This window comes from Cherax quadricarinatus, chromosome 59 (assembly GCF_038502225.1).
Source record: "Cherax quadricarinatus isolate ZL_2023a chromosome 59, ASM3850222v1, whole genome shotgun sequence".
Taxonomy (NCBI): Eukaryota; Metazoa; Arthropoda; class Malacostraca; order Decapoda; family Parastacidae; genus Cherax; species Cherax quadricarinatus.
Genome location: NC_091350.1, coordinates 11,687,531 through 11,701,568, shown reverse-complemented (window position 1 = coordinate 11,701,568; position 14,038 = coordinate 11,687,531). Strand labels below are relative to the sequence as shown.

Sequence of the window (14,038 nt, the reverse complement as noted above, 5' to 3'; positions counted from 1 at the left end):
TAGTAATGGTGGCGTCTGGTCTGGTAGACTGGTCCATAGTAGACTGGTCTAGTAATGGTGGTGTCTGGTCTAGTAGACTGGTCCAGTATGGTGGTGTTTGGTCTAGTAGACTGGTCTAGTAATGGTGGCGTCTGGTCTGGTAGACTGGTCCATAGTAGACTGGTCTAGTAATGGTGGTGTCTGGTCTAGTAGACTGGTCCAGTATGGTGGTGTTTGGTCTAGTAGACTGGTCTAGTAGACTGGTCCAGTATGGTGATGTCTGGTCTAGTAGACTGGTCCAGTATGGTGTTGTTTGGTCTGGTAGACTGGTCTAGTATGGTGGTGTCTGGTCTAGTACACTGGTCTAATAATGGTGATGCCTAGTACTTAGACAAGTGTAGGAGAGTTGAATCTTACTTTCAGGATGAAGGATGAGTTTTTCTAGTCCCAGGATGGGCGACTCAGCCAGCAGTGTCACCACCACCGCCGCGCATACTGACATCAACAACACTCCACACGTCTCCTCTATCTGTAGGAGCACCAGCAGGAGGTGGAGGAGATCAAAGAGGAGGAAGTTAAGGAGGATGAGGAGCTCAAGGAGGAGGAGGAGCTCAAGGAGGAGGAGGAGCTCAAGGAGGTGGAGGAGCTCAAGGAGGAGGAGGAGCTCAAGGAGGAGGAGGAGCTCAAGGAGGTGGAGGAGCTCAAGGAGGAGGAGGAGCTCAAGGAGGATAAGGCCAAGGAGAATGAGGAAGAGCTCAAGGAGGAGGAGGAGGTACTCAAGGAGGGGGAGGAGGAGGAAGAAGAATATGAGGAGGAGGTGCTCAAGAAGGGGGAGGAGGAGGAAGAGGAATAGGAGGAGAATGAAGAGGAGGAATATTAGAAGACAATGTACCACAACAATAGCACTCATAAACACTGCAACACACTTGTCTTACCACACATTTGTCTTACCACACACTTGTCTTACCGCACATTTGTCTTACCACACATTTGTCTTACCACACACTTGTCTTACCACACATTTGTCTTACCACACACTTGTCTTACCGCACATTTGTCTTACCACACACTTGTCTTACCACATATTTGTCTTACCACACACTTGTCTTACCACACATTTGTCTTACCACACACTTGTCTTACCACACATTTGTCTTACCACACACTTGTCTTACCACACATTTGTCTTACCACACACTTGTCTTACCGCACATTTGTCTTACCACACATTTGTCTTACCACACACTTGTCTTACCACACACTTGTCTTACCACACACTTGTCTTAACACACACTTGTCTTACCACACACTTGTCTTACCACACACTTGTCTTACCACACACTTGTCTTAACACACACTTGTCTTACCACACACTTGTCTTATCACACACTTGTCTTAACACACACTTGTCTTAACACACACTTGTCTTAACACACACTTGTCTTAACACACACTTGTCTTACCACACACTTGTCTTACCACACACTTGTCTTACCACACACTTGTTTTACCACACACTTGTCTTACCACACACTTGTTTTACCACACACTTGTTTTACCACACACTTGTCTTACCACACACTTGTCTTAACACACACTTGTCTTACCACACACTTGTCTTACCACACACTTGTCTTACCACACACTTGTCTTACCACACACTTGTCTTACCACACACTTGTTTTACCACACACTTGTCTTACCACACACTTGTCTTACCACACACTTGTTTTACCACACACTTGTCTTACCACACACTTGTTTTACCACACACTTGTCTTACCACACACTTGTCTTACCACACACTTGTCTTACCACACACTTGTCTTACCACACACTTGTCTTACCACACACTTGTCTTACCACACACTTGTCTTACCACACACTTGTTTTACCACACACTTGTCTTACCACACACTTGTCTTACCACACACTTGTCTTACCACACACTTGTCTTACCACACATACTTGTCTTACCACACACTTGTCTTACCACACACTTGTTTTACTACACACTTGTCTTACCACACACTTGTTTTACCACACACTTGTCTTACCACACACTTGTCTTACCACACACTTGTCTTACCACACACTTGTCTTACTTGTCTTACCACACACTTGTCTTACCACACACTTGTCTTACCACACACTTGTCTTACCACACACTTGTCTTACCACACACTTGTCTTACCACACACTTGTCTTACCACACACTTGTCTTACCACACACTTGTCTTACCACACACTTGTCTTACCACACACTTGTCTTACCACACACTTGTCTTACCACACACTTGTCTTACCACACACTTGTCTTACCACACACTTGTCTTACCACACACTTGTCTTACCACACACTTGTCTTACCACACACTTGTCTTACCACACACTTGTCTTACCACACACTTGTCTTACCACACACTTGTCTTACCACACACTTGTCTTACCACACACTTGTCTTACCACACACTTGTCTTACCACACACTTGTCTTACCACACACTTGTCTTACCACACACTTGTTTTACCACACACTTGTCTTACCACACACTTGTCTTACCACACACTTGTCTTACCACACACTTGTCTTACCACACACTTGTCTTACCACACACTTGTCTTACCACACACTTGTCTTACCACACACTTGTCTTACCACACACTTGTCTTACCATACACTTGTCTTACCACACACTTGTCTTACCACACACTTGTTTTACCACACACTTGTCTTACTTGTCTTACCACACACTTGTCTTACCACACACTTGTCTTACCACACACTTGTCTTACCACACACTTGTCTTACCACACACTTGTATTACCACACACTTGTCTTACCACACACTTGTCTTACCACACACTTGTCTTACCACACACTTGTCTTACCACACACTTGTCTTACCACACACTTGTCTTACCACACACTTGTCTTACCACACACTTGTCTTACCACACACTTGTCTTACCACACACTTGTCTTACCACACACTTGTCTTACCACACACTTGTCTTACCACACACTTGTTTTACCACACACTTGTCTTACCACACACTTGTCTTACCACACACTTGTCTTACCACACACTTGTCTTACCACACACTTGTTTTACCACACACTTGTCTTACCACACACTTGTCTTACCACACACTTGTCTTACCACACACTTGTCTTACCACACACTTGTCTTACCACACACTTGTTTTACCACACACTTGTCGTACCACACACTTGTCTTACCACACACTTGTCTTACCACACACTTGTCTTACCACACACTTGTTTTACTACACACTTGTCTTACCACACACTTGTTTTACCACACACTTGTCTTACCACACACTTGTCTTAACACACACTTAACACACACTTGTCTTAACACACACTTGTCTTAACACACACTTGTCTTAACACACACTTTTCTTACCACACACTTGTTTTACCACACACTTGTCTTACCACACACTTGTCTTACCACACACTTGTCTTACCACACACTTGTCTTACCACACACTTGTCTTACCACACACTTGTCTTACCACACACTTGTCTTACCACACACTTGTCTTACCACACACTTGTCTTACCACACACTTGTCTTACCACACACTTGTCTTACCACACACTTGTTTTACAACACACTTGTCGTACCACACACTTGTCTTACCACACACTTGTCTTACCACACACTTGTCTTTTGTCTTACCACACACTTGTCTTACCACACACTTGTCTTACCACACACTTGTCTTACCACACACTTGTCTTACCACACACTTGTCTTACCACACACTTGTCTTACCACACACTTGTCTTACCACACACTTGTCTTACCACACACTTGTCTTACCACACACTTGTCTTACCACACACTTGTCTTACCACACACTTGTCTTACCACACACTTGTCTTACCACACACTTGTCTTACCACACACTTGTCTTACCACACACTTGTCTTACCACACTTGTCTTACTTGTCTTACCACACACTTGTCTTACCACACACTTGTCTTACCACACACTTGTCTTACCACACACTTGTCTTACCACACACTTGTCTTACCACACACTTGTCTTACCACACACTTGTCTTACCACACTACCACACACTTGTCTTACCACACACTTGTCTTACCACACACTTGTCTTACCACACACTTGTCTTACCACACACTTGTCTTACCACACACTTGTCTTACCACACACTTGTCTTACCACACACTTGTCTTACCACACACTTGTCTTACCACACACTTGTCTTACCACACACTTGTCTTACCACACACTTGTCTTACCACACACTTGTCTTACCACACACTTGTCTTACCACACACTTGTCTTACCACACACTTGTCTTACCACACACTTGTTTTACCACACACTTGTCTTACCACACACTTGTCTTACCACACACTTGTCTTACCACACACTTGTCTTACCACACACTTGTCTTACCACACACTTGTCTTACCACACACTTGTCTTACCACACACCTGAATTACCACACACTTGTCTTACCACACACTTGTATTACCACACACTTGTCTTACCACACACTTGTCTTACCACACACTTGTCTTACCACACACTTGTCTTACCACACACTTGTCTTACCATACACTTGTCTTACCACACACTTGTCTTACCACACACTTGTCTTACCGCACACTTGTCTTACCACACACTTGTCTTACCACACACTTGTCTTACCACACACTTGTCTTACCACACACTTGTCTTACCACACACTTGTCTTACCACACACTTGTCTTACCACACACTTGTCTTACCACACACTTGTCTTACCACACACTTGTTTTACCACACACTTGTCTTACCACACACTTGTCTTACCACACACTTGTCTTACCACACACTTGTCTTACCACACACTTGTCTTACCACACACTTGTCTTACCACACACTTGTCTTAACACACACTTGTCTTACCACACACTTGTCTTAACACACACTTGTCTTACAACACTTGTCTTACTTGTCTTACCACACACTTGTCTTACCACACACTTGTCTTACCACACACTTGTCTTACCACACACTTGTCTTACCACACACTTGTCTTACCACACACTTGTCTTACCACACACTTGTCTTACCACACACTTGTCTTACCACACACTTGTCTTACCACACACTTGTCTTACCACACACTTGTCTTAACACACACTTGTCTTACCACACACTTGTCTTACCACACACTTGTCTTACCACACACTTGTCTTGCCACACACTTGTTTTACCACACACTTGTCTTACCACACACTTGTCTTACCACACACTTGTCCACACACTTGTCTTACCACACACTTGTTTTACCACACACTTGTCTTACCACACACTTGTCTTACCACACACTTGTCTTACCACACACTTGTCTTACCACACACTTGTCTTACCACACACTTGTCTTACCACACACTTGTCTTACCACACACTTGTCTTACCACACACTTGTCTTACCATACACTTGTCTTACCACACACTTGTCTTACCACACACTTGTTTTACTACACACTTGTCTTACCACACACTTGTTTTACCACACACTTGTCTTACCACACACTTGTCTTACCACACACTTGTCTTACCACACACTTGTCTTACCACACACTTGTCTTACCACACACTTGTCTTACCACACACTTGTCTTACCACACACTTGTCTTAACACACACTTGTCTTACCACACACACTTGTCTTACACACACTTGTCTTACCACACACTTGTCTTACCACACACTTGTCTTACCACACACTTGTCTTACCACACACTTGTCTTACCACACACTTGTCTTACCACACACTTGTCTTACCACACACTTGTCTTACCACACACTTGTCTTAACACACACTTGTCTTAACACACACTTGTCTTAACACACACTTGTCTTAACACACACTTGTCTTAACACACACTTTTCTTACCACACACTTGTTTTACCACACACTTGTCTTACCACACACTTGTCTTACCACACACTTGTCTTACCACACACTTGTCTTACCACACACTTGTCTTACCACACACTTGTCTTACCACACACTTGTCTTAACACACACTTGTCTTAACACACACTTGTCTTAACACACACTTGTCTTAACACACACTTGTCTTAACACACACTTTTCTTACCACACACTTGTCTTACCACACACTTGTCTTACCACACACACTTGTCTTACCACACACTTGTCTTAACACACACTTGTTTTACTACACACTTGTCTTACCACACACTTGTTTTACCACACACTTGTCTTACCACACACTTGTCTTACCACACACTTGTCTTACCACACACTTGTCTTACCACACACTTGTCTTACCACACACTTGTCTTACCACACACTTGTCTTACCACACACTTGTCTTACCACACACTTGTCTTACCACACACTTGTCTTACCACACACTTGTCTTACCACACACTTGTCTTACCACACACTTGTCTTACCACACATTTGTCTTACCACACACTTGTCTTACCACACACTTGTCTTAACACACACTTGTCTTAACACACACTTGTCTTAACACACACTTGTCTTAACACACACTTGTCTTAACACACACTTGTCTTAACACACACTTTTCTTACCACACACTTGTTTTACCACACACTTGTCTTACCACACACTTGTCTTACCACACACTTGTCTTACCACACACTTGTCTTACCACACACTTGTCTTACCACACACTTGTCTTACCACACACTTGTCTTACCACACACTTGTCTTAACACACACTTGTCTTAACACACACTTGTCTTAACACACACTTGTCTTAACACACACTTGTCTTAACACACACTTGTCTTACCACACACTTGTTTTACCACACACTTGTCTTACCACACACTTGTCTTACCGCACACTTGTCTTACCACACACTTGTCTTACCACACACTTGTCTTACCACACACTTGTCTTACCACACACTTGTCTTAACACTCACTTGTCTTAACACACACTTGTCTTAACACACACTTGTCTTAACACACACTTGTCTTAACACACACTTTTCTTACCACACACTTGTCTTACCACACACTTGTCTTACCACACACACTTGTCTTACCACACACTTGTCTTAACACACACTTGTCTTAACACACACTTGTCTTAACACACACTTGTCTTAACACACACTTGTCTTAACACACACTTTTCTTACCACACACTTGTTTTACCACACACTTGTTTTACCACACACTTGTCTTACCACACACTTGTCTTACCACACACTTGTCTTACCACACACTTGTCTTACCACACACACTTGTCTTACCACACACTTGTCTTAACACACACTTGTCTTAACACACACTTGTCTTAACACACACTTGTCTTAACACACACTTGTCTTAACACACACTTTTCTTACCACACACTTGTTTTACCACACACTTGTCTTACCACACACTTGTCTTACCACACACTTGTCTTACCACACACTTGTCTTACCACACATTTGTCTTACCACACACTTGTCTTACCACACACTTGTCTTAACACACACTTGTCTTAACACACACTTGTCTTAACACACACTTGTCTTAACACACACTTGTCTTAACACACACTTTTCTTACCACACACTTGTTTTACCACACACTTGTCTTACCACACACTTGTCTTACCGCACACTTGTCTTACCACACACTTGTCTTACCACACACTTGTCTTACCACACACTTGTCTTACCACACACTTGTCTTAACACACACTTGTCTTAACACACACTTGTCTTAACACACACTTGTCTTAACACACACTTTTCTTACCACACACTTGTCTTAACACACACTTGTCTTACCACACACTGGTCTTACCACACACACTTGTCTTACCACACACTTGTCTTAACACACACTTGTCTTAACACACACTTGTCTTAACACACACTTGTCTTAACACACACTTGTCTTAACACACACTTTTCTTACCACACACTTGTTTTACCACACATTTGTTTTACCACACACTTGTCTTACCACACACTTGTCTTACCACACACTTGTCTTACCACACACTTGTCTTACCACACACACTTGTCTTACCACACACTTGTCTTAACACACACTTGTCTTAACACACACTTGTCTTAACACACACTTGTCTTAACACACACTTGTCTTAACACACAGTTTTCTTACCACACACTTGTTTTACCACACACTTGTCTTACCACACACTTGTCTTACCACACACTTGTTTTACCACACACTTGTCTTACCACACACTTGTCTTAACACACACTTGTCTTAACACACACTTGTCTTAACACACACTTGTCTTACCACACACTTGTCTTAACACACACTTGTCTTAACACACACTTGTCTTAACACACACTTGTCTTACCACACACTTGTCTTAACACACACTTGTCTTAACACACACTTGTCTTAACACACACTTTTCTTACCACACACTTCAGTTTAAGACATACAAAATGAAAGAATATAACAAATAATGTCGTAGCAGAAATAATCCCTGGAGGCAGCTCAGATGAAAAGTCACACACACAGGAGCTGCTGAATCTCTGCAACAAACACACCCTGAGTCAGCAGATAGTGGAGCCAACAAGCCTGGAGAACACGCTAGATCTTGTTTTCACAAATAATGAGGACCTGGTAAGAAAGATAACAATATCAAACACAACTAATTCTGATCACAATCTAATTGAAGTCCAGACTTGCATGCACAGGGATCCTGATCAGCAAACTGCATATAGCTATGAGGGCACCTTCACCAAATTCAACTTCAACAACAAGAACATCAACTGGGACCGGGTAAACCATGTCCTAAATGAAGCATGTTTGGAAGATATCTTAAATAACATGGACCCTAACCAGTGCCTTGAAAAGATCAACTACCTGGCAGCTGCAGTATGTTCAAGGCATATTCCCTTAAGAAAAAAGAAGAGAAATAAACTGGAGAGAGAGAGAGACTCCCTCTACAGAAGAAGGTGAAGAATCACTGAGCTCCTCAAGAATGGTAGATTATCTGAAACACGGAAGGAAGCACTAACCAGGAAAGTGGAAAATATTGAGCTTAAGTTCCAGGATCCAGGAGAGACAAGAGGATCTAAAAGTGATTAGAGAAATTAAAAGTAATTCAAAATATTTCTTTTGATATGCCAAAACAAGGCAAAAACCACATCTAGTATAGGGCCCCTGCTTAGACAAGACTGATCCTTCACAGATGACAACAATGAAATGAGTGAGATACTGAAATTTCAATATGACTCTGTGTTCAGTGAGCCACTAATCAGCCTAAAGATAGACAATCCAAATAATTTTTTCATGAATGAGCCTCAAAATCCTGTCAATGCATGCAAAATTTCTGTTCAACTGCCTCCCAGCACACATAAGGGGGATTACCAACAGACCCCTGGCAGTCTTCAAGCTGGCACTGGACAAGCACCTAAAGTCAGTTCCTGATCAGCCGGGCTGTGGCTCGTACGTTGGTTTGCGTGCAGCCAGCAGCAACAGCCTGGTTGATCAGGCGCTGATCCACCAGGAGGCCTGGTCACAGACCGGGCCGCGGGGGCGTTGACCCCCGAAACTCTCTCCAGGTAAACTCCAGGTAAACTCCACTAGACTTTGAGAAGGCCATCGACGACATGCCCAGGCACTCAACCCCAGGCCCAGACTCATGGAACTCTGTATTCATTAATTAAGAACTGCAAGAAACTCCTCTCACGGGCCCTAAGTATGCTAAGGAGAAGGAGCATAGGCACAGGTGAGATTCCACAATCACTAAAAACAACAGATATAGCCCCACTCCATAAAGGTGGCAGCAAAGCAGTAGCTAAGAACTTTAGACCAATAGCTTTAACGTCCTACATTATAAAAATCTTTGAAAGAGTTCTAAGAAGCAGGAGAGCAAACCACTTGGACTCTCAGTATTTGCACAATCCAGGACAACCTGGGTTCAGAGCAGGTCGCTCCTGCCTCTCGCAACTACTGCACTACTATGATATGGTCCTAGATGCACTGGAAAACAAACAGAATGCAGATGTAGTATACACAGATTTTGCAAAAGCCTTTGACAAGTGCGATCATGGTGTAATAGCACACAAAATGTGTTCTAAAAGGATAACTGGCAAAGTTGGCCAGTTATCTAGTCGAATACAGAGTAATGGTAAACAGAGTTAAATGGGAGGCTGCCATAGTGAAGAGCTCTGTTCCTCAAGGCACAGTACTTGCCTTCATTCTCTTCCTCATCCTCTTATCAGACATAGACAGAGATTTAAGCCATAGCACCGTATCATCCTTTGCAAACGATACTAGGATCTGCGTGAGATTGTCATCCATTGAGGACACGGCAAATCTCCAAGAAGATATAAACCAAGTTTTCCAATGGGCAACGGAGAACAATATGATGTTTACCTGGAGAGGGTTTCGGGGGTCAGCGCCCCCGCGGCTCGGTCTGAGACCAGGCCTCGACAAATTCCAAGTTCTCCGTTGTGGAAAACTGGAGAAAATAATAGCTAGAACTAATCACACAATAGAGTGGAAAAATAATGTAAAGAACCTGGGAGTGGTAATGTCTGAGGATCTCACCTTGAAGGATCACAGCAGTGCCACTATCACATCTGTGGAAACTGATAGGATGGATAATGAGAACATTCAAGACAAGAGATGCCAAGCCAATGATGATCCTTTTTAAATTACTTGTTCTTTCTAGGCTGGAATATTGCTGTACATTAACATCTCCATTCAAGGCAGGTGAGATTGCAGATCTAGATAATGTACAGAGAACCTTTACTACACGTATAAGTTCCATCAAACACCTTAACTACTGGAAACGCTTGGAAGCACTTGACTTGTGCTCACTGAAGCGCAGGCGAGAGGTATACATCATATTCTACCCATAGAAGATCCTGGAAAGACTGGTCCTTAATCTGCACACACAACTCACTCCCTACGAAAGCAAAACACTTGGCAGGCGATGCAACATACCCCCAGTGAAAAGTATGGGCGCCAATAGTACATTAAGAGAAAACACAGTAAGTGTCTGGAGCACAAGACTGTTCAACAGCCTCCCACCAGCCATAAGGGGAATTACCAATAGACCCCTGGTTGTCTTCAAGAGGGAGCTGGACAGATACCTAAAGTCAGTGCCCAATCAGCCAGGTTGTGGTTCGTATGTTGGACTACATGCAGTGAGCAGTAACAACCTTGTTGGTCAGGCCCTGATCTACCAGGAGGCCTGGTCATGGACCGGGCCGCGGGGGCGTTGATCCCCGGATTATCTTGCTTTATATTATTATTTGACATTATATTAACTATGTATGTAGGTAGGATGTAACATATTACATTTCAGACCATGCTAACTGTTCGAGAGTTGTGGTTGGCTGTCCGCATTGGTAAACTGCTTAGTTAGCTGTCAGCTCGCGTGTTTACCTGCGGGTGTCTCGGCAGTACCACGGGAGAGTCATGTGATATCACCTGATGTAGGCCTGGAGTCGAGAACTCGCTCTCTCCATAGCTGGTCATCGCTCGACAAGCACCACGCTTTCCATCTGCTCCTGGTCTTGGAAGCATCCCTCTCATCTCTGTTCGTTAGACTGCTTTGGTAGTATGATTTCGTTGGTGAGTAGAAACATACCTCTTGTAACTCTGTAACTCGGTTTCACAGAGCGTCGTAGTCCGGAATTTGGTTATGCTGAACTAAGATTCAGTACTTAGGGAGTTTTATGACTTTCATGGATGATCTGCTGTTTTAGTTTAAGACGAGTCTAGTCTTATTGAGACATAACGGACAACTTTGAGCACATACACACATTCTCTCTCACACACACTTGTATATGCTAGTATTTTTATAATTGATGATAACGTACCAGACGGTTTTTGTGAGTCATACTGATATGAAATATGCCTTCAGCACTACACTACTATATGTACAATTTAACTTTGCACTACAAGAGATATGAAGGAACTGGTAACTTAAACTATGTAATACTTATTATCTACCTAGACACCTTTTGTATTAAAGATCTCGAATTTTATTTCGTTGGATTATTATCATCCAGCTGTAATCCCAAAACTCTATTAATATTTCACTCAAGTCAAGGGGTAACTAGACCTGATCTTCTGACAACCTGTTATAAAAACCAGAAACAGACTAATACTAGAGGGAAGATCTTCTAGTATTCTCTGGAGATGTCTATACTTAATAGATATCGCCATTTTGTAAAACCACACACCTGTCTTATCACACACTTGTATTGTCTTACCACACACCTGTCTTATCACACACTTGTATTGTCTTACCACACACCTGTCTTATCACACACTTGTATTGTCTTACCAACCACCTTTCTTATCACACACTTATATTGTCTTACCACACACCTTTCTTACCACACACCTGTCTTATCACACTTGTATTGTCTTACCACACACCTGTCTTATCACACACTTGTATTGTCTTACCACACACCTTTCTTATCACACACTTGTATTGCCTTACCACACACCTTTCTTACCACACACCTGTCTTTAGCACACACCTGTCATACCTTACCACACACCTGTTATACCTTACCACACACCTGTTATATCTTACCGCACACCTGTTTTACTACACACCTATAAGAACATAAAGAAGAAACACTGCAGCAGGCCTACTGACCCATACGAGGGAGGTCCAAGTCACATCCCGGCTTAAATCAGTGCCTTAACCTACTCAGGTCAGGTCACATCCACCTAAGGGAGGAGCACGGCATCTGACCTAGTAGCACAAGCTAGTCAGGTCCAACTCACACCCACTCATGCATTTATCTAACCTATTTTTAAAACTACACAGCGTCTATGACGGTACTCGGGAGTTTGTTCCACTCATCCACAACTCTATTACCAAACCTGTCTTACTACACAGTTGTCTTAGCATACACCTGTCTTATCGCACATATGTCATACTACACACCTGTCTTAAATTACCACATACCTATTTTAGCACACACCTGTATTACCACACCCCTGTCTTAGCAAAAAGGTGTCTTAGACAAATATCTCAGCACACATCTGTCTTAGCAGACAAATGTCTCAGCACACATCTGTCTTAGCACACAGGTATCTTAGCACACATCTGTCTTAGGCACACAAGTGCTTTAGGCACACAAGTGCCTTAGGCACACAAGTACCTTAGCACACAGGTGTCTTCGCACACACCTGTCATAGCACACATCTGTTTAGCAGACAAGTATCTTAGCATACATCTGTCTTCGGAGACAGGTGTCTTAGCACACACCTGTCTTAGCAGACAGGCAGACAGGTGTCTTAGCACACACCTGGGTTAGCACACAGTTGATTTAGCACACACCTGTCTTAGCACATACCTGTCTTAGCACACATCTGTCTTAGCAGACAAGTAGGTATCTTACCTTAGTAAGGTGAGTGTAGTAGGTAGGTCGCTGAGTTGAGTACAATAACATAAACTGTAGTGGTAGTGAAGTGAGGTAGATGGTGTACGTTAACCTGCTGAGTGGCTGCCAAGACGGGTGAGAGAGTATCCAGTCTACCGGACCTGTGGGGTGGTAGTGATGATGGTGGTAATGGTAGTAGTAGTGGTGATGGCGATAGTGGTAATGGTAGTAGTAGTGGTGGTGGTGGTGATAGTGCTAATGGTAGTAGTAGTGGTGATTGTGGTGTTGGTACTGGTGTTGATAGTGGTGGTGATGGTGATAGTGGTAATGGTAGTAGTAGTGGTGATTGTGGTGTTGGTACTGGTGTTGATAGTGGTAGTGCTAGTGGTGGTGGTGGTAGTGGTGGTGGTGGTACCGGTGGTGGTGGTACCAGTGGTGGTGGTGGTACCGGTGGTGGTGGTACCGGTGGTGGTGGTACCGGTGGTGGTGGTACCGGTGGTGGTGGTACTGGAGGTGGTGGAACCGGTGGTGGTGGTACCGGTGGTGGTGGTACCGGTGGTGGTGGTACCGGTGGTGGTGGTACCGGTGGTGGTGGTACTGGTGGTGGTGGTACCGGTGGTGGTGGTACTGGTGGTGGTGGTACTGGTGGTG

At 43.4% G+C, this 14,038-nt stretch overlaps 1 protein-coding gene across 4 annotated transcripts in view; it reads right to left on the bottom strand.

Annotated features, from left to right (window-relative positions):
• LOC128698718 (nose resistant to fluoxetine protein 6) overlaps positions 1 to 14,038 on the bottom strand; it is a 95,630-nt gene that overhangs the window by 25,599 nt on the left and 55,993 nt on the right. For 2 of the 4 annotated variants that reach the window (XM_070097727.1, XM_070097726.1), the window contains one exon: positions 13,421 to 13,548. In XM_070097727.1, coding sequence (XP_069953828.1) covers positions 13,540 to 13,548 — 9 coding nt within the window. In that variant the 3' untranslated portion in view covers positions 13,421 to 13,539. Of the gene's footprint in view, positions 1 to 396; positions 509 to 13,405; positions 13,549 to 14,038 lie in introns of those variants that run through there. The other 2 variants (XM_070097724.1, XM_070097725.1) reach the window with 2 other exon arrangements.